Here is a 27560-nt window from a genome sequence, read left to right as displayed (position 1 = left end):
CCATGAGAACCCCGAGTTCAGGGAAAAGCTCGAACTAGCCACTTTTCCAAGCACGCTCGTTGGCCTCAGTTTCCTATAACTTTTCCCACACTCTGAATGTCACATCGACGAGCTGGCTCTCCAGTCCTATCACAGAGGCCACCTGTCATGGCAATGACAGGTGTCCACATTTCCTTGGTGGTCTGGAGCTGAGCCCAATCTGTATTTAGTGCATGGCAGCTTTGTAAAACCCGCTTCAGTAGAAACAAGAGTTAGCACAAGCACTGATGGGCGGGACACCCTAAAACCGTGACCAGGGGGAGACTACTTTCTACATGGCTTGCTAGAAGCCCAGCCCTTTCCACCTCTGAGCCCAGGTGTGAAGAGGTCCTGAGGAGCGAGCCCTAAGAAAGGCAGGGTACTCAGGGCGGTAATGAGCCTTGGGAGACGCAGAATGTGGACCCTTGGATTTCCTGCTTCTGAAGCAGGTGGAGCTGCTGGCAGGCTGAATCAGGGTTAAACTCGCCAGCTCCAATCCCGACTAACTAGGCCCTTGCTCTCAAAAGTTCCCGTGTCTCATCTTGCAGGGATGCTCTGAGTCTCCAGCGCATTGGCGCAGGTCTGAAGAAGGCCAGTATTGGAAGAGATCAATTTAGGGAGGAGACCCGCCAGACACTGCTCACATCTGGGCGGGTGGGACCCATGCTCCAATTCCTAGCAGGACAAACGGTCTAGCTTGCCTTTGTGTGTTGGAGGGAGGGTCTCTCAAATTTAACCTTTGGGATGGGCGCGCGGGGCGGGTTGAAGGCAGGGAAGAGGAGCCGCAGAGGACCAGGAAAGTCAAGTTTTTGGAGTGATAACCCCTGCGGAAGGGCCAGGCCCAGGGTCCAGAGGCAAGGAAATATTTGTAGCTAACTCCTCCGCTGGCGGGCTAATCTTTTCATCGCAAAGCGGCCATGAAGGGGAAAGAACCGGAAGGGCTGGGGGCAGCTGGCCCCCGCGAGCTCCCTCAGGGCTGGCCAATGGGGGGGTCCAAAAGGGGGTAAAAAAGAGACTTTGAAAAAATTCCTAACAGCTAGGCTGGGGCTTTTCTTTCTGCGCGGGCGTGTCGAAAGTTCAGAGACTCAAAAATTAACCACCTACCCTCTTCCCCTAGAAACCGTCAGAGATGAAGGAGCACAAGACACAGCGGTTTTAGGAGGTGAAAGCTTTTTATTCCGGCAGTCAAGACAAGGGAAAGAGAAAGCTGTGCATTTCTAGGAATCCCTCGTCTTCCAAATGAGGGCGTCCCCACTCCCTTCCAGATGCGTTTCCCGCGTTGGGAAGCAGAGCCCGGCGCCAGGACCCGTCTTTCCGAAGCCGCACGGCCACATCGGGGCCTCGGATCTGAGCTCTCAACGGCCACCAGTACCCACCGCGTTTTCCCAAGGCGCTACTAGGTGCTGGGTAGGTTACTGTGAGACCTGCCGTTAGCCTGTTTCTTTCTCAAAGTTCTCCAGCTGGATTTCAGAAATTTAAGAAAAAAGGCGCCGGGTCTCTGCGACCTTTGGGTGGTTCCTCAGGCCTCGTGGGGCAGTTTGGTCAGGATCTGCGCGCCCCCCGACGTGATGAGAACTGTGTGCTCGAACTGGGCCGACCTGAAACACACAAGGCAGCGATCAGCAAGCGCTCAAGCGCCGGCGGGGCGGGGAGCAGCAGCTCGCCCGCGTCGTCGGACGAACCTTCTCTCTCTACACAATTTAAAAGCAACCGGCAGAAAGCAAACACCTTTGATTGTCCAAGGAGACCACAGTCCATGCATCCTCCAGCACTTTAAATTCAGGGGCTCCCTCGGTTATAATTGGCTCTGTAAGAGGGAAAATATTTACTGCAGTGATCTAATCAGATTCTTGTCAAACATTGTTTCGGCTGATTATCAAAAAAGAGAATAAAAAGGTTCTCCTCCCTCCCTCCAAGTGCTTCCCCCCACGGGTTCATGTTGTCATCTCGCAAGCTCTGATAATTGATGTTGCTTACATAGTACGCTACAAACCAAACAGTAGGAAGAGGAAACGCTATGGCATTCAAAAATGTATGAAGTTGCCTAGTTCGTAATTTTTTTAGAGGAAAAAAGGGCATTTTAATCAAGCCTTAATTAGGACCCTGTGGATAATAACCACCCAAACACCAGTCCCTCTTATGAATACCAGTCAGTTTTTAAAAATATTTGAATTTTTAAAACCTGCTCAAAATGTTCATTAATCAGCAAATAACAATTTTCTTATTTCACTCTAATTGCTTCTCCATTAAGCCCCACAGTCAGAAATATGACACCTTCAGGGTCTTAGGTGATTGGAATTTGGTGGTGACACCGATCACATGATCAGCCAGGAATGGGTTACCAGAGAGGATGTCACTAGCTGACAGGGAGCAAGGGACGTAATCGCCTCTAGTCACTGGGTGTTAATGAAGAACAAAAACAAAAACACCCCGCAAAACAACACAAAAAACCCAAACACCACATTACGCTGGTAACAGAATTAAAGGTTGGACGGCTGCCGTCTCCTAAATGTGTCGGTAAGTATCTGATTTAGGAAGATGGGGCTCGAGGATATTATTTAATCAGATTTACTATGCATCTGAATTATTTCATTATGCTGATTGGCGTTATTAGTCCTTCAACTGGACTGCCTGGCCTAGGCCAGCGCCGCTGCTTCCGCGGGGGGTCCACTGCCCTCTGAAGAGGAGCTCAGCACTGACCTACGGTGAACGCCATGCCCTCCTCCATGCGCAGATCGCTGTCATTCGCTGTAAAACAAAAACAAAAACAGAAGACAATGGGTGTGGGGAGCGGGAATGGGAAATGGAGAGGACAGAGAGAAACGGAATTAAGAGGGGTTAGGCTGCTCGAAAAACATGGTTATTTTATTTATTTTTTCTTTTAGGAAGAAAGGGTGGAGGTTTCTAGAATCCTGGGTGGTAGCTACCACCCATGGGTTAATAAGCACAGGGCTCCTAGGCCTCAGCCTTTGCATTTTCTGAGCTTGGGGTCAGGGCCCCTAGAAAGGGTGCACCAAGGCTGAGCAAAAGCAGCCTGGGTGCTTGAGACACCTGTTGGGCTCCCCCTCTCCACTGTCCCCTGGCCACTTGTTCTGAGGTCTCCTGGCTTCGCTGGGTCCTGGACTTTGCCCTCCACACCTCCAACCCAAAGAGTAAGGCATCTTGGGAACTGAGTCAAAGGGAAGGCAGGTTGGTAGGAGGCAAGAACAGGGGTGACTTGAAATATTTCCAGGTGTTGGCGCTGGGTGGGCACATGCCTGAGAGGCCCTTTCTGCACTCCAGCCTGGGCCTCTTATGAGCTGCCTCTGGTGGAGCTCTTTGGCCCAAAGGGAGTTCTGACCTGCTGAGTCTCTAGGGATCTTCCAGGGGATGGATTCCAGCCAGTAGTTCCTCCAGGGGCTGCTCCCACCCCAAGCACACAGGTCAAGGCTCTAGGACCAACTTTCCTTTGTTCCCTGTCCAGGTGTGCACCCCCCTTGGGGGCACTCCACAGAACTGCTTCCTACCCTAACCCAAATACCCCACCCTTTCTGGCCCACCCTTGCTTTCTCACTGTAGGGTACACATCTAGGCAGTGAAAAACAGGAGATTCTGGGGAAAGAACCAGGGTGGGTATAATCTAGAAATCACTAAGAGTACACGCTGCTAAATACATCAGCTGTCAACGCTGTGTAGGATGTAATGAAGTTTAACCACAACAGTCAGCGGTTTGAGAAGGGGGCAGAAAAAGAAAAACAGAAAACAGTCATATGTGCATGCTGCTGGGACATTGATGCTGTGGTGTTTTGTTTTCAGTAACTTTTTCTAGACAAATATCCCTTGTGCCTTCCAGCCATCACCCTTCAGAAGACAAAAAGCAAAATAAACCTTATTTTGGGACTGAAACGGCTGGGCTCTAATTCAATAACATAGTAATGTGCTGGTTACGATTAGGTAGGACCCCCCCCCCCCATTCCCACCCACACACTCATAGGAAAGGATGACAATGTGGATTCAAAATTGCAGCAAGGGATTCAGGAGCAAAACTGCTTTATCCTGATTACATTCAATAAACAGCTCCCAAACTAACTTTCTTACCATGATGCCAAATTTCTGGATGTCCATGAAAGTAAGATCCTATCCCATGTCCCACAAAATGTGGACAGACGTGCAAACCATTCTGATGAGTTATCTGGCTTTAAAAGTGACCAAACAAAATACTTAATTAAATTGGATCATTTTAAATGCATACACAGATAAGACAAAGTCACTTCAAAATATTCTCTGAAAAGAAAAAAATAAGTTATATTTAGAGTCGGATGGTAACAACTTGTTTTCATTATTCTGGAAAAATTTTAAATTTTGTCACAGCTTGTAACAACTCCCTCTGGATAAATGAAGAAAAAAAGGTATGTATCTAACACAGTCATTTGCTTCATTTACTTCAGTACAGCATTCAAACAAGGCCACTTTTAGATGATGAGTGTGCATGCACACATATATAGCTCAGTATAACCAAGATACATGTGCAGGTAAGGCAGGTCATAAAAACCTGCCTGATTTGTATGGAGTTTCACAAAAAGGCTGTGCAAATTACCACTGATTTGGGAACCAAACGAAAAAATTGCAATCTGAAATGTGACTTCCTACTTCTATAATTCCCTTATTCTGGTCTATTTCAGAACATTAAACATTTTACAAACAGACACACTCACACAAAAGGTCACATCTATTTTGTCAGTATTCTTGAAACACTCCAAAACTTTGTGATTATTTGGGATTTCTACTAAAGAGTTACACCATTAACAAAATTCATAAAAAATGCTTTTTAATCGCTACGATGCTTAAGTGAAGCTAGTATTGTGATTCCTAATTCTTAATGCTTCATTAGTTACTTCTACATGCAAATCTTTTGGGTTCCATCTATCCCACATATAAGTGAAATCTTAGAATCCAACCCTAAAATCTTCACCTGCAAGGTTAAGAAGTCATTTTTGCAATCAGGTGAACATGTTCATTTCTGGGAGCACCAGAAAGACAAGAACATACATATCATTAACAATTTATATTTTCATGTGGATGAAGGGCAAAGTGCCTTAACCCTAACCATAATAATGGTTTGGGATTTACAGGCCCACTCTTTAAATTCTTAACAAAACCAAAGTTCTTAGATCCCAAACTAGAGGTTCCAACAGCCCTTCGGTTTAGTTTAACATGAACTCAAAGGCGTTTAGCCAGCATCTTTATGAGCATTCCTGTCGATATACTTTGCTCTATACATTTTTAACCTTCATCTCCAGACCTGTAAAATGTCTTCACTTAGGCCAGGATATCACTATAAATAGCAGGTGGGCAGCCTCTCATTCAGATTTAATTTCCATGTAACAGTTCAGAAATAGGTGAGCTATGCATGTGTTGGGAAGAATGGTAAGTGAACGCTCTTCTCTCTTAAGTTGTTCTTTATGGTTATACTTATTTCTGTGTGTCTTTGCACTTTGGACAGGAGGTATAACAACTTTTCCAAGATGTTCCTATTTGTACCACACAATTTCTGAATAGAAACTCAGGATGGAGAGTGGATAGAGGGTGGAAGAGAGATTATTTAGTAAGATAAACTGATCTAGTATTTTTTTTTTTACAAGAAGGGGTTCTATCTAAACCTGTAAATTATGTTATCTATGTCCCAACAAACCTCAATAATTCTAAGAGGATTCATTATAAACTGTTCTATTTTCTTTTCTTAAAAAACCAAACTAGTTTTTTGTTTTTGTTCTTTTTTAAGGCTCTAATTGATTGGCAGGCATCACAGCTACGTCGTAAATGTGTGTTACAGTGGCAATCTTCATTTTAATTTCCGATGAGAGGAGAGGAAGAAAGCCCACTCTGAAAAAACACCTGGGGTCCCTCCCCCCCCCCCCCCCCCCCCCCCCGCTGCCGATACCTCTCATTCCTCTTCATAAAAGAAGCTGTGCAATTACTAGGTGGCTAAAGATATCTGAGTGCATTCTACAACAATTTACTGCCTGGATCCTGCTGGAACTTCTGGTTATAGGAGGATCATAGAATGTATGTGTCCTGGATGCAAAGGTCAGAGGATTTCACAGCTGTGTGGAAAGAGGAAAAGAACAGGACAAATTTCCCTCAGTTCCTTGGTTGAGCACCCATCTCAGTGCTTGATTCTCAGGAACTAAGTAAACACGCCTGTCTGCTTTTTAGGGTATTTTCCTTCTGGATTGGTAGTTCGCTTTTTAACGCATACTTCCTGGGACTGAATGGAATAAAATCTCATTAATGTTTCTAATTACTGTTGAAAAGAGTACCCCTTCTACTATTCTCCTATATACTGTTCTTCTATTTTGGAATATAAGGGAAGCACAAGATTATTTACCTGATTCTAGGGTTTAAATCTAACTTTGTGGAGGCAATCCAAGCAATTTGTAGTAGCAAATTCCACTCTAACATGGAATCAAGTGGCTAGGATCCCTAGTTGTGGCATGGGAAAGTGGAGTACACGTGCTTCTCCTGACTGGTGTGTTGGGGAAAATGGAAGCTGCTGGGTGGGCAGGGGTGCCCAAGAAGTATACAACTGCTCCCCAACACCAGCCATCGAGGGGATGACCCATTTCTGAGCATGAGGGTCTTCTTGCCTTGGACATTTCACAGATGAAATCTGCCTTCTTTTTGTTAAAATCTACCAAAAGAACGCTCCTGGTATTAGCTCTTCTGTTCTGATTTTCTCTAATTAAAAATTTTCTAAGACAGCCACTCACATGAGCCTGAGTACATCTATGATTTGAAGGCCTTCAGATGGAATATTTGGGGAGGAGAGGAGGGGAGAGGAGGAAGGAGATGTATAAAAGTAGTTAATGAACTTACCTGAAAATTATACTGTATTATTACAGTTCATGTTTCAGGTACGGTTTAGAGTTGAAAGAAAAATCTCTCTAAAGGAATTTCATCTTGTGATCATTTTCTTAATTTAATTCCCTTTCATGAGATAGTTTTCCTCAATTGAAGTTTTGTCCAGATAAATTAAAATTCTTGATACACTTAAACTACATTTTATGACTAAGAATACATTACCCAAGAGGGCAGAGGAGTACTATATTTAAGTACATACTCTTCTAAAGAAATAAAAATACACATGAAAATTGTTTTATTACCATTTTCTCATGAACTCTATAAACAGCACTGATTTCCAAATGGTCACATCTCTAATTAAAGGATCTCAAATGGCACCTGATTTTCTAAGTTATGGAATTTTACTTTAATCTTTCCAGATTTTTATTTTAAGCAGTAGTTTTGAATGCAGGAATGCACAAATTCAAGGATTCCCTTTAATGACAAGGAACGTTTAAGTACAATTAGTAATATTTTTGAAAGCCAACAACTGTTTTCTAAAAGAGTGGTACATTTTTTTGTTTCAAACTGGATCACAAATTACTGTATTTTTCTTACAATAGTGCTGAACTTTTATTTGAGGTTTTCTGTTTCTGAAAAGCAGACATGATGGATTGAAATAAAAGATAATTTATTGCAATGCTTACTTTCATGTGCAGAGAGAAGCAGTGTAATTGTAATTTACAGTAGCTGTCAAGAAAAATCCACCACAGATGACATTAAAATGACTTATTTTGCCTGCGCCACTTATTGTTTAAATGTGCATAATCTAATAGAAAGAGATTATTTTTAAAAATCTGCTTTATATTCTTCTAAATTAATATCAAAACATATACTTATGAATTAAACATTAAAAACCATTCATTGATACTTTCATCATGACATTTACAAGTATAAGTTTAAATTATTTTTGATTGAACTGTCACATATTTGTGATGCATGAATCTACACATTCACAATATCTTCATATGTACAGCTCATATCATCTAGAGGTAATAACAAAAATACAGATTTAGAAATATTTTAAAGCATATGCAAGTACAGTGAGTATAATAACACTGTAACCTAAAGATCACTAGCTATCCCTCATGAAGCAGAAGGGCACAGAGAGAACTCTTTTCATTAAACTCTTTTAGCCAATGCTTCTTCAGAGATACCATCCTATCCTTTAGGTTTCAGAAAATTTCAAAATTTCCTATAAAGATCACCAGGTTTTTGGTGACATAATACTACTGAAAGATGCTTGAATGTTCTTTTCATGGTGTATCAGTAGAGGGAGGCTATGCAAAAGATGGTGAGTATCTTAAAATAAACGAGGCTGAGTTGAAAGATGTTTGTCAACCTTCGGTCTGTAATGACTCCAAGTATTTTGGGCTTAAAGGTGGAGACTGTTTGTTTATTTACTCCCTTGAGATTTTGCCTGAATGAGAAAAGGCGAAATAATAGATGTCCAGAAACACTGCCTTAACACATCAGAACAAACATTTGTTAGAATTGGGGCCAGTTTCCTCCTCAGCGGCAGACATAGACCATCTAAATAATGAAATGCATTAGGGTAAAGGAAAAAGTTCATTGTCTGTTATTTTTCACATAGTTTCGTAAGTGCAGTTGTCGGGACTGATCTGGTTTTCAAAGGAGCTTGTACATGCAAATTCAGCCTCTGCGAAAACTGACCTTTGTATCCAGATAGCTAAAATCCAATGTCACTTTCAATTTTACTCCTCTTCTTCTTCTTTTTTTTTTTATGTAGCTAGAATTAATGTAGTGAATATGTAATGAAATGCATTATCCTGCATGGAGATTTATCAGATTTTCCGACTGAATGCTATGCTTTGCTAGTACTAGCTGGAGTTCACCTGCATGTTGGTGTGGCGTGTGGCTCTTTTTTGTAAAGAGTTAAGTCGTACACAAAAAAAGGGAACAAAGGTCAGCACCCAGCCGCCACTTGAATGTGAGATTTTTCTTTTTATTCCCCTTGATGTATACTAGGCTCTGTGTTATTAGTCTTAATGATGGAAAATTGTAGTGTTGATACAAATCTTTTTTTCAAAGTAGTAGGCGGGAGCTCCATTTGTTAGTAAGTTTTTTTGTGACTAAAAGCCACGGACAGTACATTTATGTAGCAGTAAAAGGCCTAGATGCTCTTTCCATAGCAGAGCTAATTATTCCTACTGTGACCTTACTGATCTAGCCTGTTCCTAGTACATCTCATCTGCACGCCTGTTCCTCTGTGTAGATGGTGTCAGAGAATATGAAAAACCCTATAATGAAACCATTTTCATGATGGAGAAAGGCTACTGGAGTTGCACTTGCTACAAAGAGGCTCAATTATATGAGTAATTGTGATAATTTTCTACATTCATAGCCTTCAATGGGGAAAAAAGAATGAGAGCCACAAAGGAAAATTACTTTAACAAGAAAGTACAGAGAGTAAAAATGGAAGAAGAGACAAAAAAAGGGAAAAAATAACCAGAAAAAAAGTTTAAAAAATAGATCTGGAGGGAGGAATAGCGAGACAGGGAGAACAACAGAAATGCTCAAAAGCCCATGTGCAGCTGTGTTGCACAATTAAATTGAATTTTTTTTTCTGCAGTTGATGAATGTGACTACTGCAAATGTGCCTCTGTAGTTAGCTATCATTTGTTGTTCCGTGACAGGAAAAGGATAATTACCTCTCAGAGAGAATCAAAGGCTGACATGCCCTTTAGACACAGCCATGAATGCAGAGCTCGATAGAATGCTTGAATAAGAATCTAGTGTTCTCTGCCCCCTTCTACTGAAGAATAAATTTTGTTAAAATGCAAGAGCACCACCAGTAAATTTGTTGAACCCTAGGTGTTCAAAAATATGAGGTACATCTATCGACTCATCCCATTTGCAAAAATAAAACTGCATTTTGAATTCATTTCTATTATATTCATGGACAGTAAGATAGTGAGATATGCATTAAATTTCTTTTCCCAGTAGGGGTCTGATTCAACATTTCCTATGAAAGAACAGAGAGACACTATCCTTTTTTCCCAGGCTAGTTAGCCTATAATTTAAAACTGTCAAAAACACAATTTTGTTCAAAGTCTTCAATAAAAGCTTCTCGCATATAACCCAAAGAGATTTTACTAAAGTTTGATTCAGACACTGTTACAATATTTTTAAAGCCATAAATACATTTAACTGATATTTTACTGCCTTTTTTCTTAAAGTATTTGAAGGCTTACGAAGAAAAAAGGCAGCATCTTTTCAAGGTGACTAAGCCTTCCATCCTTCAGACAAATGGGAAGTATTCAATGGTTCATATTAATGAGAACAGTACTTTAAAAGGTACTGATGTGATCATCTTTAACAAAATATGTTACTGTTAAATGAAAACACATATTCTGTATGTCTACTTCAAAACAGTTATGGGGAAAAAAAAGAGATCTAAAGTAGGTAACACATTACAAAGAAAAGTCTTGAATTTGGAAAATACACATACTATCAAAAAGCAAGCATAGAAGGCTGTGTGGAAAGAAAACAATGGTTTATAGGGAAAATGAACCAGACCAAAAAAAAAAAAAAAAGAAAAAGACAGAAGATCACCTTTTCAGGCTGTTTGTTAATCCACCAATTTGAAAGGTAAGGCTTGCTTGAGCTAATGCTTTTTATCTTTCTATCACAGGAATATGTTTCACTTCATGCCTTTATAAAATCTAGCTTTTCTCCTGTCTCATTATCCAAGAGCTGGGATACTTACCCCTTCTTAGTTACTCCTTCCACGTTTGGTGTGATTTTGAATATAGGAACACTACAGACCAACATGTCAAGCTAAAACTAAAGCAGTCACATAAATATTGCTTGCTGCTTCTATAAGTTTCTTTGCTGACCTGATATAATTCACTTTAAAAAAAAAATTTTTTTTTTTAAACTCAGGGGACAACACAGCAGCCTGGCAGTTCACATACTGATATCAGACTGAAATGATGGTTCTGAATAGTAAAACATGTCATCAACTCTATACCAAGCCACCAATAACCTTTGTACCATTTGCCAACCCTCCCTTTACTTGTCGGTGTAAGGCTTACCTGATTGTGTTTCCAATTACAGAGAAGGGAGCCCCCGCTCTGCAAGCAGCAATTGCTTCATCTCTACACCTCCTGGCAATCTCCACTAACTTTTCACCACATTCATCCACATTGCCCACCAAAAATGTTTCAGAGGTGTCTCCATGGTAGCCATTGTAGTAAACCTAAACACAGGCAGAAATTTAAAAGTACGTCCTGTTTAAAAATCTACTCTCCTAAAGTCTACATTGCATTCATTTATGTATTTAGTAGATCCATGCGTTTCACCCTTCCAGAATTACTGTCAAGTTTACCTACAAAAAAAGAAGAAATAGCCTTACAGAAATTACGAAGAGGAAGACATGCAATGATATTGCAAAATTTTAAAATAACTTCGTGACTAGTATGGCTATTTCAGCATTAGGATTAGCAATGTTCCTTAACATTTTGAGTCCTCATTTTATTTCTGAGACAAAATTATATATGCAGAAATAGTGACCAAAGACACTGACCCACAATTACTACAATAGGTTTAGAGAATCCAGAAGTATTTAACACAGTGAAAAGTTTCTTCAGTGTCATAAAGATACTTATCTTTTATTTACCAGTCCCACACTTGGAAGTGATAGATAATGGCAAGAAGAAATAAGATAGACATGTTGGTGTTATAACAGACAGAAGGAGAATTCAGTTCCAAGAACTGAAGTGGCTCAATATCGGAATGAAAAATGTTATAGGAAAATCCTGTCTGGAAGTGGAATCTTAATCAAATGTTCCAGATAGCAGAATGTTAACAGAAAACACTATACATGGATTTTTAAAGAATCAGAATGTAACAAAACAGGCTTAAGAATAAAATTACAGAAAATAGCATTTTATCTGTCTTCAATGACTCAGAAGGCCTTGTAGGATCTTGAAAGACACCAGATTCATTATAAAAATCAATAATTACCAAACACTGTAATAACTATAGAAGGCAGAGGAGACTGGTTGAACATTGATCCTTTGATATAGCATGGAATTTGCTATTTTGCATAAACGTGTCCTATGTAATTATTTTTCACATTTCTCTTTCTCATGAAATAGAATGCAGAAACTGTAATAAGAAAGAGATTTACCTGAGCTTTCTGTTTTAATACCAAATTAATATGTATACTCTTCTGCTTAAAAAATATACTCTTGTATACTCTGTGAGGGAGGCAGGAGAAGTCTTTATTTTATCCTCACTTTATAAGTCAGGAAACTGAGGCACAGACAAGTAACTTGTCTAAGGTTAGTGGCAGAATACAGAGGTAGAACCAGGTTAATATGATGGATTATTGGCTTCTAATCAAGTGTTTTCGCTACTACATCAAATTACCTTAATTACCTTGCAATAAAACAGTGTTTTATATATTTATTCCCATTTGTAATCCAAGAGAGTACAAGTTTTGATTTTATACACAAGTATATAACATGTACTAATAAAGAGTAATTATTAAAACAAAATTATAACTCTGAATGTTTGTATAGTTGCTATTTAAGTAAAAATGTATTTTAAAAAATCTTTATTTGCCTTTTCATATTACTTTTTGCTAGCCTGTAAAATGACTACTTGAAAGATTCAATATATATGGAAATAATACTTTTGAAGGTCTGTGGCAGTTATCTATAATTACTGTTTTTACTCACAAACTATTCTTGTTTTATACTTCATTTATTTAACAAATATTTATTGAGCAACTAATATGGGTATCGCATTATCTTTTTTTAAACATTCAACTTTCAAGGGGGAAAGAAGCCTATTTTCTTGTGATATATACTAATGTAAACAATTACAAAATGCAATGAGTATTTTCTGATAAAAGTATAGGATCTAATAATGGAGTCTTTCACTTAATAAAATATTTCATAAGAAATATAATTTAAGATACTGACCTGTATGTTTTCTTGGTCCCTTCACATTTCTAGACACTTGAAAATATTTCACTTTGACTATTTTAATGTTAAAAATGGACTTGTTTATTGAAAGTCTTCAGGAAACTTAGAAAAGGCATGGACTATTCTCTTTGGACACATTGGAAACAGGAAGGAAGAGTATGCTGATTTCATTCAAAGAAGCAATATTTTATTAGGGGGTGATTAGGTGAGATAATAAATGAAGAGCCCCCAAATCAGGTACAATCCAAAAGAAAAGTGCATCATGAAAAATACTTCATTTCAGGTACACTTCATAAAATACTTCCTTCTACATGTTCTGAGTTGGAACGATAGCAACAATATATGTAGAGCAAATGTTCAAGTATTCTAAGTAGGACAAAATGATATAGGAAAGAACATCAGCAATAAAAGAATATTTGGCTATATCCTCAGACAAATTGATATGAAGAAAAAAAGCTGAATTAATTTAAACAACTAAAAATTGGACTGAACTAAACTACTGGATGCCAATCTCCACCACATTCCCACTCCCACCTAAGGTTCATGGTCTGGATATGAAATCACTATTATTAAGAATATTTCCTCATTAATAGAAACTGTACTCCTTGAATGCTATCTCAACTAGTTCTCATCAGATGTTTAATTTATATTTATTTATTTAAAATGTATTTATTAATCATCAGATGTATAGAATTTATTTACAATCTCCATAATCCAAAGGTACCATTACAAATTTTTTTAGTAAAACGAACTGCCAAAGCACAAATAACCCAAGTCTGAGAATAGTGAAAGGCTGAGGAAATTAGAAAGGTTAGAGCTTGTACAGTTTGAAGTTCCTGTGTTAAATTACTTGGGGCTGTTATTTAAGAGAAAGGCTGTTAACCATTTGGTGAAAACTGAAGTTCAGAGAGAAAAGCACTCTGCTTGTACGCTTTGGGTTCAAGGCTCTCTATACCAGAAATGGAATACAATGTTACCTTCAGGGATTTTAATAAATCTAAGGAACACTGCTAGCAAAAGAGTTGCTGTCCAAATAGACTGACACACACAGGCCAATGTAGCCCCTAATGACAGAGTAAGATAATGACAGGCCCCACTCAAAATCAGCAGGAAGAGGAAGATCAATCTCGGCAGAGTGAAGGAAAAATGCTGGCTTTCTTCGCGTTAGCTCATCTCATACATATCTAGCTTCAGCAGCTGCCCAGTGCTGTGGGCTCTGCATTAACTACACAGTGGATCAATAACAATTACACCTTCTCAAAAACATGACACATAGCAGGATTGGGTTGACATTTCACTTAGGCCAACATTGATCTCAGTGCATCTGATTCCAGCCCTAAATTCAAGTCAGGCCTGGGTTTACTTGGAATAAACACAGAGTTAAAGACAAAAAAGGAAACCAGCTGCTTGTGTCTGGGTCTAGAAGTAAACAGCACTTCCATCGGTGCAGTTCACATTTTCAATCCACTCTTCTTCTTGTTGCTACCGGCAGTTCTGAAGTTGATCAAAGACTATTTTTTATATGATTTACTCACCGTGACATCAATGTTGATAATATCTCCATCCTGAAGAGGTCGACTGAAACATAAACAGGAAAAAAAATGGTGACAGACAGATCCCAATAAAAGGAATATAAAAATAAATATCTAATGACTACTATCACAAGCCTAATGAGTTGTGATGATAATTCAGTGGAGAAGGAATGAATGGAATAACTATATCTAATCTTTAATTTATGTTAGTCACATCAATTTTTACTAGAAATACCTAAATGAACATGTATTGTCACTGGTAAAAAATCTACTTATTCTCAACAAAATATACTTAATAGTTACCTTAATTTTACAAAGAGCCAAAGCAATAGTAGATGGTAAAAGAAACACTTAATGCACAACCACTTTTTTGTATTACATATTGCTTTAACAAACATTAAATGGTGGTATTATGTCCATTTAGAAGCAAAATACTTCAAAATTGTTGCTCTACCATAATCAGCTTCAAAAGTTTGCAGGTAGGTTTCAATTAAACTATAGTGTCTTTCAACATATGTTATAGATCTTAGTTTCATGTTTTAGTTTCCAAAGGAACAATATGTTATTAAGCAATGAATACCTGTCAGGAATACCATGACAAAGCACGTTGTTTACAGAGGTACAAACAGATTTTGGAAAACCTCCATAGCCTAGAGGTGAGGGATAGGCATCATGACTGATGATTTCCTGATGAACAAGAGCATCTATCTCTTCAGTTGTCATGTCAACCTAAAATATTAAATAAAGAAATTGTGGAGCGACAGTTGAAGACACTTCCTGTATTTATTGACTATGCCTATAGCTACAGCACTTCCAGATGAGACTGTATAAATTTACTGTGATAAACTTGTGGTACAACATTTTAATTAATTATGATTAACCTTAAAATCCTATTGTGCTTTTCTGACAACTGTTTCGGTATATGATGGTGTTATGGACTATTAGGAAATGGACATTTTAAAATCTAAGATCCTTTCAATCACTTGTGAGTCATTAAATGACATGACTCCTTTTTAGCCTGAAGGTTTAAAAAATATGTTCTGTGGCAATTCCTTCCTCTTCTTCAATGGTTAGTGCCCTGGGCTAATCCAAGCATATAAATTCTCAAAAGGATCTTCAATTTAGATGACAAAGCTTGAAAAGTAGGTCAAACCACACCTTTTTATCTCAGCGAAACATTACATGGGTTTCGCCATAATGGCATGGAGGTTATGGTTCATCATTTAAAAAACTAAGTCTGATACATTTTGTAGAGATTCGGCTTCAGTAATCTTGATTTCTTTCATGCCTAAATAAATCAGTGTGTTTTCAAAAAATATTTTTCCCTTACTAGAAGGTATCCAGTTGCTCCCAAACTAGAAGAAAACTGAAATCAAGTTTTGTGGGCACATGAGGACTATCTCCATAAACTCATAAATCATGAGCAAAATTCTAAAACAAAATCTTTTATTAGAAAGTATTTCTTCGAGAGTTTTCTGTATGTTATTTTATATTCACATTATGGTTAGTTGTGTTGCTATAACAAGTCTATTACACAGATGATACAGTAAGTGTTTCATCTTTGAGTCTCACTTCCTAAATTCTGCCCACCTTTTGGAAACTACAGTGTTTTCTTTTATGATCCTTACATAGCAGGATTCAGATTCAGTTTCAGATTATCCCGAAAGACCTAAATCTTGTAGTAAGATAGCTGTACATAATTACATTGCTGAATTACCTATAGCTTAGTGTATCTGGTCTGATCTTTCTTTGCAGAGCCAATGTAAGCAAATAAGAGACAAAGGATGAGGCAAAGCAACTCTTCAGGCACAGGGAAATAACGTGGGGAATAAAAGCAGAAACTACAGGCAGGAGTAAGAGGGGAAAAGTCAAAGCCATCTGCCATGGATCAACTTGGATAGGCCGATTGTGCTCAAAGTATCTCCAGAATTCTGCTACTTAACATCAAATTTGTATTTTCAATTATCTCTTGAATAAACACAGAAATAATACGATCCCTTTCCCCTATCCCAAGGCTTTACTTAATTTTAACAAATTAGATGTGAACAAAAGAGAGGGAAAGGGAAAGGGAAAAAAGGGGAGGAGGATTTGTTGCCCCTTATGTAAGTCTTCCGAGGCTTGGTGAGATGCCACCTTTAAACTCTTCCCGGCCAGGAGGAGGACATGGCGGGCCAGCTGACAAGCCTGACGAAGCCCTTGAATCTGATCTTCATTCTTAACTTCTATGCTGTCTCCCCAGTCGGGTACAATGCCTGTCGTCACATAGTCTGGCTTCTTTATGTGCTTGAGGAAAAAGGATTGAAAACGAAGATCAGAACCCAGTGCATGACAATGGGATCATTTTTTCGGACACAGCCTCCTGCTTCATGGAGCTCTGCCCTTCCTGCCGGAGCACCGACCTCTGAAGCCAGCACAACAGACCCTCCAGGCTGCCCCCAGTTCCTTCCCCTGCCCTTTTGAACTTAACATGGCCTGTTAGTGCTGCCTCTGGATGGTCTGTTAACCTTTCTGTGCTTTGAGTCACACTGGACTGAAGGAGACTTCTGGTCAAAACAAACAGGAGTTTTCTTCCTTCTCCAACCCCATTAGAAGCCTACTGCCATTGATAACAAATAGCACCAAGCTTCCCAATTGCCAAATGGTTAATTAAGAGCACTTTCATCTCCTCCACACAAAGATAAAATTTATGCAAAGGATAGCTCACAACACCCTCTCCCAATGAATATATGTAAAAGGCTGACTGTCAAGTTCACGGACGCCTATCACATATGCACTTCTCTTACACTTTGCAACTGTACCCAAACTAAGAAGGAACTAGAGGACAAAACGAAACAGCTCTCTTTCCTTTTCCTTTCTTTTTTTTACAAGTACATAAAAAATACTTTGAACACTTCCATCATTTGTCAGAAACAAACAAACTCCCCCCTCCTCTAAAACTCAAAATGTTCAACTCTGATCATCCCTGGAGAACATTCTGCACCACTAACTTAAATCCATGGGCAGTATTCAGAAAATAAATACTACCTTACACACAGAGCTCCTTTCGGTCCCAAGGTTTTGCACAGCTCTTTACAAACTATTTATGGCAACCGCTACAGAAGTTTTGTTGAACAGTACCCAGTAAGGCTACACAGCAGCTGGGGACAGGAAGCTGAGAGAGATAACGCTATTCAGTGGACATCACAGCATCTCTGGAAGGGCTGAGGTGAGGGCTCTGCACTTTGTGAACTGCATCATGCAGGATTTAAGGACCTTCACTTATTCTCATGTTCAGATGGGCCTTTCTGACACAAGTAATGCCATTGCTTGGGCTGCAGCAGCCGAGCTCGGGGTGAGTATCTTCTCTGCTACAGCTTTACCACCAGCACCCACAAAGCACACCCGGTCTCCCACAGCCCCGCCTCCTCTCTCTTTGCAATCTGGCCAGGTTACAACCACAGGCAGAAGGGCTGTTGGCTTGTCACTGAAATTCTAAAACAATACATTCACCTCTCTGGAGACTTCTTTTTTCTTTTCTACTAAGGAAATACCAGAAACATACTCTGGGCTCTGGTGGCCTGTCTTGTCAGCCCTTGTCACAAAAATGGGCCACTCACCTTCAGGGAGTATGATATACTTAATGTGGGTTTACTGCAAAAAAAAAAACAAAAAACAAAAACAGAAAAAGAGGGAAAGCAGGTGACTTTTGTGACAAATCTGTATTTCTTTCACCTATTCTCGTTCTTCCTAAACGATCCCCACACTTCCTTTACATTGCATTTTGGAAAAATGGACAGATTGTCTATAATCTTATCTTCATGGTAGAAATTTAATATGGAAATTTTCATGATAGAAACTTAAATTCTAAGTGAATTGAGCAGTTATAACTCAGTGCTTTATTTAAAAAAATGAATATTATAGAACTGCAGGATGTTAAAACTTCCCAAACCACAGTTTTAAATCACAGACCAAGTTTAAAAATTATAATTCAGACAGCTCAGAAATCAAAGGTGCAAAAATCGCTTCTGTAGTTAACCTTTATCTTGGCTGGAAAAAGCAGCAAATAATAGGCAATACGGTACCTTAGGGACTGGATGAGCTGAAGAAACTGCAGCCGGCAAAACTATACTGTGTGAAATCTCTCTTTGTCTCCGGAAAAAGAAATTTCTTCTTTGTTGACTGCTTGACTGCTTGTGTAAGTAGATATGATTGAGTGGTGAAGAGAAAATCCTGTGACAACCTAGAAGCAGAAATAGACATATCTTAAGTAAAAAAACCCTACTTAGTGCTACATTTTAAGATGTTGCGTTGTTGTCTATTAAATCATTATTATAATCCTTTATGGGCTCAAAAAGAAAAAGCCCCAAATAGAAAGGAAAGAGCAGTGGTATTCTGAGTTCTAGTACAATAGTAGCAAAGCATATTTATTAGCTAATAGTATGTTTACATAAATGTTTGACAATGGAAAACTCTATTCTAATGGGAAACAAACATATAGAAACATCTGCTAAACACCAGGTCTATAAAAAGAGCAATTTCTGCTGTGGTACCTTAAAAGCAGCCATGTCCAGGATGACCCTAGATTCAGGGCACTGTTTGGGTGGCTTTATATTCTTTAAAGCCGTTTTCCTTTCACGAATCCTGGACAAATTGCCAGCTGCACTTTTTGCCCTCGATAGGATTACTACTCTGTGTTAAGTTCATGTGCAGCGAGGCATTATACTGAAATTCATTGTAATGAATGCTCAAGTCAGATAAAGACTAAATAGCAAAACTGTAGGGTGTAACCCTGAAAGAAAACGAATGTAGGGTCCTAAAGTACCCACAACAGGAATTTAGAAATATCTATCAAAATTTTAAATGCACACATCCTTTGACTCAGCAATTCATCTCCTAGGACTCTACTGTGTGCAATGATGGATGTTTGAAGATGAACTGTAGCACTGTTTGTGGTAGAAAAAAATGGGAAACAATCCAAATGTCCATCCGTAGGGGACTGGTTAAATATATTATGGTAAATCTATACAACAGAAAACTATAGAGGTATTAAGGAGAATAAGCTAAATCATCTCTATGTATTGACATGGAAAGAGGTCACAATATATTGTTAGGAAAATAGCAAATGCTGAGCAGTACATATTAAAAGCTCATTAAAAGGAGCTTATGTAAAAAGCTCATGTAAAAAGAACTTATACATTTATACAGGCTTGTATATGCCTATAAAATTTCTGAAAATTGATATTCATCAATAGTGGTTATTTCTGGGGTATCTGATTGGGGCTGGGGTGGGGAGGAAGACTTACTGATTCCTTCTGTTTTCTTCTATACTGATTGACTTCTAAAAACATTCACTTGCATTACTTTTATAATTAAAACAATAGTTTTAAAAATCCCCAACACGCCATAATTGCATGTCACGGGTTGGCAAACTACAGCCCAAAGGGCAAATCTGCCCTGCTGCCTATTTTTATACAGCCCCAACCTAAAAATGATTTTTATATTTATAAATGGTTGAAAAAAATCATATTTTATAACGTGAAATTATACAATATTCAAATTTCAGTGCCTGTAAATAAAGGTTTATTGGAACATAGCTATACTCATTCACTTACAATTAGCCATGGCTGCTTTTGAGCGACAGTGGCAGAGTTGAGTAGTTGTGACAGAGAACATATGGCTCACAAAGCCTAATATATATACTACCTGCCCCTTAGAGAAGAATTTTGTCGACTCCCGGTCTAGAGCACTGGTTCTCAAAATGTGGTACCCAGACCAGCATATTAGTATCACGTGGGGAAAAGATGCAAATTCTTGGGCCCCCCCTCAACTTACTGACTCAGACTCTGGGATGTGGTCAGCAATCTGTGTTTTAACAATCCCTCACCAGAGTGATTCTCATGCACACTAAAGTTTGAGAATTACTGGCCTAGAGTAATCTTTCAGCTGTGAAACATAATGGAAACACAAATTGCAGGTGAGTATTAGCCCCAAAACTCAAGATCTCTAAGTGAATGGGAAAAAGGCACAGATGCAAACAAACCCCAATAGTCATTGATTCAGTGTCCTAAGTTTCACTCAATTATGTTCTTCCAGAAAGCTGAAAGTAACATTGTTGAATCAAACTTACAGAGGTGTTTCAGGTATTATTTTAAACAATTCCAAATACCAGACAAAATGCTGCCAGTAATATCACTTCTTAAAAAAAAAAAAAGTTGCTTGATAGAGGCAGGTACATATTCCCTAAAGCTTGTAAAGTACAATATTTCCCTAAAGACAACACCATCAGCCCCAGGATGTTAACTGTCTATGAAGGGCAGGGTAGTTTCCTAGTAAAAGCAGATGGTTGGAAAGCAGAAGCCTGGACTTTTGTCTCAGCTCTACTACTTGTTAGCTGTGTGGCCCTGAGCAAGTGTCTTGTTTTGAGTCTCAAGTGAGAATTAATTGGAATAAAGTCTGTGAAAGTGCCCTCCATTTAGTAGATGCTCAAAAAATGGTAGTTCCTTCAAGAATACTTGAAAAGTAAAATGAGAAAGAAACCCTGGGCTTCACTATAGCTTCTAATACTGAGAACTTATTGTGCGTCAATTACTCTGCTAGGCCCTTTACATATGGTAGCTCATTAATCTTCCTGAGAACCCTGTAAACTGTAAACTGTTATTACTCCATTCCACAGTAGAAGGTACGGAAGCACACAAAGGTAAGTAACTCTGCCAGAGTGCCAAAGCTGCGGGGAAGCAGGTCCAGTTGCCTTCATGAAGTATATTGCTCTCCCACGCGTGAGAAAAAGATGAGCTAACAACACACAAGGACACACTCTGAAAATGTAAAAGGCCTCACAAAACTAGTAAAAGTTACCACTATTATTATTTTTTTTTGCAAAAGTGGTGATGGGTTGACCTAATCCATCCTCTTTCTCAAGCCAAACTCCCTTTGCTGACCAAATACATGCTGTAGAGGTTTGGCTGGGCAGTCTGTGGACACAGAATGGAAAATCTGGGTCCCAGTTAAAGCCAAGAAAAGGCTCAGGTGGAATCAATCCATGATTCTGGGCTCCCTAACTGCATCCCTAGGTAGGACCAAAGACAAGCTCCCAAGTGTTTCCCTTCTGAGAAAAGCATGTATTATGATGACTATTAATAACGATAACACTAATAGAAATAGAAAACAATAATAGTGGTTAACACTTAATGGCCAGTTTCTTGAATTAAGCACAGTGCTAGGTGCTCCACACACATTAAGTCTTACCAGCGCTGTTAGGGAGGCGGGCAGCTGTTGATGTCACTATTTTATGGATGAGGAACAAAGGCTCACACCTCTGGTGGCCCCAGCTAGAGTCCTCGAAGTCCAAATCCAGGGCTGTGTCTGCCGCTCCAAGCTGCCTTTCAACAGTGTGCACGGGCTCTAGTAGCTGGCATGCTTTGCTATAGCATGTGTTTTTTCAGGGATTCAATTTCAAAGAAATCTTTTTTTAATCATGAAAAAAAATAAACATCATGGAACCAGCCAACATTCAGAATGAAGGTATTTTTCATGAAAAGTCTTAGAACTGATGTAACTGGGAGGCACTGTGGTCGTGAAAATTAACACGAGCTTTGAAGTCAGATCTGAATTACCAAAACTTCTGAGCCCCACTTTCTTCACCATTACATGGGAATAGTAGTGCTTTGCTCACCACCAGGTTGTTGTGAACATTAGCTGAGATAACACATATCCCTAAACCATCTTTTAAAAGTAGGCACTCCATGGGGGAGTTGCCTGGTGGCCTAGTGGTTAGGATTCCAGGCTTTCACTGCCATGGCCTGGGTTCGATCCCTGGTTGGGGAACTGAGATCCCGCAAGACACGTGGTGTGGCCAAAAAAAAAAAAAAGAAGTAGGCACCCCATAAATGTTAATGTCTTTTCCTTTCTCTTCTCAACACTCTACATGTTTCCCTGTGGGCCTCGAAATTTACTTATTCTTTTATTTGACAATTACTTACTGAGCTCCTCCTACATGCCATGCTTTGGACACGAGGTGAACCAGGTGACAAAAGTCCCTGCCTCATGGAGCTCATATTCCGTGGTGCGACACAGACAAGAAGCAAACAAATACATTCGATTATATCAGATGGTGATATTCCTGACGAAAAATGGGCCCGAATGACACCACACTGGAGCTAGAGGTTCTGCTCCTGGTCCTGCCAGGAGCTAACTGTGTGACCTCGAGCAGTAACAACAGCAGCGAACACTGGTTGAGAGCCTACCGGTGCCAAACTCTGTGCTGAGCACTTCACAGACACTATCAACTGCTACAGAAGGTTTAGTAAAATGAGGGCGTGAACTTCATAATCTTTGAGGTCTATTTTTTTTTTAATATAAAATTTATTTATTTATTTTTGGCTGCGTTGGGTCTTTGTTGCTGTGCACGGGCTTTCTCTAGTTGCAGTGAGCGGGGGCTACTCTTGGTTGCGGTGCGCGGGCTTCTCATTGCGGTGGCTTCTCTTGTTGTGGAGCATGGGCTCTAGACACGCAGGCTTCAGTAGTTGTGGCTCGCGGGCTCTAGAGCACAGGCTCAGTAGTTGTGGCGCATGGGCTTCGTTGCTCTGCGGCACATGGGATCTTCCCGGACCAGGGCTCAAACACGTCCCCTGCATTGGCAGGCGGATTCTTAACCACTGCGCCACCAGGGAAGTCCCTGAGGTCTCTTTCAGCTCTGACATGTGTGCCTTCATTCAGCAGCTTCTGACTGTCATGCTATGTCCCAGGCAATGGGACGATGTAGAGTCTGATCAATTTTAGAACTCGTGAAGATTTTTTTCAATGCAGCTGATAACACGGAAGAGAGACCATCTTTATCAGTATTATCAAGTTCAAGTACACAGTCATTACAGGGGGAATCTTTCCAATGTTCTTAAACTCAAGGCATGAAGTCATCAGGCCTCTACTAGGAGATCTGAATGAGGCCTCTGAGACATTCACTTCTAGAATGAACAGTGTTGCCAACATACCTGTTCTGCTAAATAATGGGCTCACTGCCAGAAAGAGGCAAGCACCTCCACACATGACTTAAACATTGGGAACACAGCCTGAACATATCCAATCTGTTGACAATTATGGTTTTGTAGTGTTCTCAGCAACTCCACTTTCATAAGATACATTTTTATTGGAAGCAAAATCTTTTCTTTCAATCTGATAAAAGACACCCTATAAATGTTGTCACAAAGTAACAGGATAATAAGGTACCATACCGTGTTTATTCTACTAACTATTCATTACAAACCAGAAAAAAAAAAACAAAACAATTTAGTGTTTTCACAGGTGAAATGAAGAAATGGTCTTACATCAATATGTGCCTTTAGAAGATAATGACTCTCCAATTAACATGACAAAAAATGCGGGGGGAGATCCTCAACTTTGCTTATCATAGTGTAATTCATAAATAGCAATTTAAAAATTTTCTAAATGCAGAGTGAGTAAAATTAAAATCCTCCATCCCAATTATATTCGGGGTCACAAACTACATTATCTGCTACAGATCACCCTAGAAAAGGTTTGTTGAATTTCCTATATATTTCCTTTCTTTATAAAAGCACTGCTTTGTACATCCAAAATGAACACATATGTTACACATCTGTTATACCTCAATTTAAAAAATAACTAAAGAGAAGAACTGCTGATACCTTCTAATAACTACATGTAACTTCCAACTTGCTACTGTCAATGTTACACAGCTAATTTGATGCATGATGTCCATCCTCAGAGGCAGGGACACCAGGCAGGTTTCCATCAGCCTCGGGATTGGCTCCTCGGTCTTCTGGGCACCATCATTCACCCAGGACCCACAGCAAACCCTCTTTTGTTAAAGCTATTTTTAGGAAACAAGGGTTAAGTTGACTAATCTGAAGTTTAGGAGATGCCAGTAGGAAATCATCAGAAACCTCAGAAGAGAAGAGCCCCAGATCAGCAAGGAGCTGCTTTGGACTAATTTGATCTTAAAAGACATGATCATAGCGAGTGTTGTTACTGTCAATTATGTAACAGAAACTCTATAAAAGGTTTCCTTAGGCAGTAAATCTATACGTTATTTGTTATGAATACTAGAATACTTACTGTTATCACAGGTAATAACAAGAATTTATTTTCAGTGTCATAAAAATTCTATCAGCTCCTAGTTTGAGCTGAATGTCAAAAATTATAAGCAACTGCTTCTTTCCTTCCACGGAGGAGGACACTGTGGGGCCTGAATGTCTATTGAAATTGTTATATGACCCTTGGATCCTGCAGCACATTTTTCATATTCTAAATTTGTATTTGAAATGTAAATCTAGGTTACAGTTTTAAATATTTTCATATTCGGTAATAACATCAATTTCTAAAAGCTGCATTTTATTTCCCTTTACAGATTAAGTCTGAAAGGTGGGACTACAGAATTCAAGTATGATGGGAGAAGAATGCATTTAAAATAACTAATATTGCTGCACATGACATGCCCTATATTCATTGGCCTCTTACTCAGGGTTCATTTTAATTGTTATCTGCGCGTGCATTCTATACCACATAATGAAAAGCTTCCATTTCACCCACTGAGCCCTGGGTTTTTATGTGCACCTCTACTAATGATCCTTAATTAAGCCGATTTTACCCTCGGAAATGCAAGTTTTCTTTTGGTCAACAAGTATTTTTAAGAGAGAGTTCTGAATGAACTTCCAAAGAGACATTTAAAATGCCTGTTAATGCTTATTATCTTAAGCAGTTGTAAAACTGAACAAAGTACATTTGTACTCAAGTGTGGGCTACCAACACCTCTATGTTTCATTGTACGTTTCCAGGGAAGCACTTTCACCCTCCAGAGTGCCATCAGTCCTCAGTTATGTTATGTTTCAGAGGCTTCAAGTATCTGGGTAGAAAACAACACAATAAAGTAGCCTGTATCACTTTACATTAGCCAACAATGTCAACCAGAGATAATATGTAATTTAAAAGACACCCTGTAAAATGTCTTGCTGAATGTATTTTTTCATAATGATTAGCAAATGTCAAAGTCTAGTAACAAAACTATTATTTATAGCATATCAACATCTAATTGATTTTACAAATGGAGGCAATTATTTTGGATGAAGGGAGGAATTGCCTGCCAGATTTAAATGATTTATGATTACTAAGAGAAAACAACAATGTTTTGCTAATTCATTTTCAAATATGGCTCTTACACTCATTGATGATTTTAATTTTAAATCAAAGGATTTGCTACAATAATACATTAACTCTAAAAAAAAGCAACTTTGTGACAGCAGTTCGAGATATTTTTAACTGTATAGAAATACTGCTTCCTACAGTAGGCTCAGGAGGGACTGTACCACAGAAGCACATTTTCAAGGTGCTGATTTAGAACCACAGAAAGATCACAGTTCATGAACTCCAACCAATTACCCAGGGTGGGAGCACAGGCTCTTACAGCACTGCGAATGCAGCCATGTCTCATATTTCCTGACCTAAAACATTGACTGTCCGCTTGATAGGTTTGATAACTTGCACAAACGTCGTGAAAGGAAAATTAAATAGTCTGCCTCACTCTCTGTGACTCCCATTGATTTTTATAATCTAGTAGTAAGAGGTACATGTTTTAAGAGTAAATGAGAAAGAAAGTTCCTTCCCATAGCAAGGAGGCTGTAACGCAGAAGAGAAGCTCACATTTCACAAGAAATAACCTGTGCATCTGTTGAAGAAGAAGAAGAAGAAGAAGAAAAAGAAGGGAAAAAAACCCTAAACAGCTAGGGGAATGCCCCAGGCTGAAGCAGATACTGATTGGGCAAAGCTTAAGGACAAGGGCCCTTGGAACTAAACAAAAGCAAATTCATTCTGTTGACAGATGCTGATTACATCAAAGCAACAAGGAACTCCCCCAACTTGCATTTCTTAAAAAACAATTAATACCTCTCTACAATCTACACAATAAGGACAAAGTAAGTTTTTAAACCAATCATAACTGACATTATTAAACTTGTTTTCTAAAAGTTTCGGTTGAGTTCTGGTGTGTTTTTAGCTATGAGCTTCTCCAAACAGTGCTTTATTCATTCCCACGGACATGTCTGGGGAGCTAAGCTGCCCATGCCATCAGCCCCTTCCTTCCAGGGGTTAACTGCTCTGACTGCCAAATAAAATACAGAGCAAGCCATGTAATTATGGAGACAGTCAAAGGGCAGGCTCTATTTTGAAATCTATTTGCACGGACAAGGTCTTCCAATTGAGCTTACAGGAAACAAGCTGGTAAAGAGCCTCCTTCTCCCCAGATGCTTTCCACACTTTTTCTCCAATTCAGAAAATCATGGATATGGACACCATACACCATTACTTCCTGGATTTTAAGCTAAGATGCCATTACAAGGAGAAGAGTGGATCTGTTTCACAAACCTGTAAAAAAAACTTTTTTTTTTCCCCTTAATTAACAGCATTTGGCAACAGCATTTGGCAACAGCCTCTGGACGATAAAGCTACAGTGTTTATTAAACAACATTTCTCAAGAGGATACAGGCCAATTGTTATGCAGGTGTTGGAAAACAGATCATTTTCTTTAATGCTCAAAATAAAGTACATAGTCAAGTCTAAAGTATGCTGGCATAAACACTTATCTGAAATAAAGATTCTACTCGACATCCAACAGGGTTGTCCTTGAAGTTATTTATAGCTAAGATTGCTAAAACAGTAACAAAGATTCCACAGAAATAAAAAAAAAAGAAATGTGTAAAGTATTTTAAGTGACAAAAAATCACAAGTCACTTTCATGCTGAGACATAAAAATTTGTCCTAGTTGCTTAAAGCTCTAAGTTTGCAATTTCTATGAGACTTTATCATACTCATATTAAAATAGAATTGGGCCACTACAACTAATAACACTAAGTAGTCAAAGGAAGGTGAGATAGTAGTCTTCACCACACATATGAGGCTATGGATGTAACTCATCATCAAGCCTATAAACCAGAGCCTGGGAGTCCTGGTTCTAAAGAAGATGAGCTGGAAAGCCAGCCACAGAGCACTTCTGGGAAGAGGAAGGGTGGCGGCCTGAGGGCACCCTCTACCAATAATAACAACATTCAAGAATGATGCCCAGGTCATGGCAAAACATGACCTTCCCCAAGGCTCCATCAGGAAGTTGGCTCTGCGCTACATCCCTCTTCCTTTTTAACAAAATGTATCAATAGCAACTGATAGAGTATAA

General features: G+C 39.1%; 1 protein-coding gene across 4 annotated transcripts in view; it reads right to left on the bottom strand.

Moving 5' to 3' along the window:
• Positions 1 to 1171: 1171 nt before the first annotated feature.
• Positions 1172 to 27560, bottom strand: part of METAP1D (methionyl aminopeptidase type 1D, mitochondrial) — a 78589-nt gene continuing 52200 nt past the window's right edge. For 2 of the 4 annotated variants that reach the window (XM_059928096.1, XM_059928098.1), the window contains exons 3-11: positions 18448 to 18605; positions 16520 to 16669; positions 14967 to 15115; positions 14390 to 14432; positions 10956 to 11119; positions 4096 to 4193; positions 2719 to 2766; positions 1747 to 1825; positions 1172 to 1616 (exon numbers count right to left, since the gene is read on the bottom strand). In XM_059928096.1, the coding sequence (XP_059784079.1) occupies positions 1538 to 1616; positions 1747 to 1825; positions 2719 to 2766; positions 4096 to 4193; positions 10956 to 11119; positions 14390 to 14432; positions 14967 to 15115; positions 16520 to 16669; positions 18448 to 18605 (968 nt within the window). In that variant the 3' untranslated portion in view covers positions 1172 to 1537. Of the gene's footprint in view, positions 1617 to 1746; positions 1826 to 2718; positions 2767 to 4095; positions 4194 to 10955; positions 11120 to 14389; positions 14433 to 14966; positions 15116 to 16103; positions 16670 to 18447; positions 18606 to 27560 lie in introns of those variants that run through there. The other 2 variants (XM_059928097.1, XM_059928099.1) reach the window with 2 other exon arrangements.

Source organism: Balaenoptera ricei, chromosome 7 (assembly GCF_028023285.1).
Source record: "Balaenoptera ricei isolate mBalRic1 chromosome 7, mBalRic1.hap2, whole genome shotgun sequence".
In the NCBI taxonomy this organism is placed as follows: Eukaryota; Metazoa; Chordata; class Mammalia; order Artiodactyla; family Balaenopteridae; genus Balaenoptera; species Balaenoptera ricei.
Note: the sequence above shows the minus strand (reverse complement) of the source record. Positions and strands in the feature narration are given on the sequence as shown.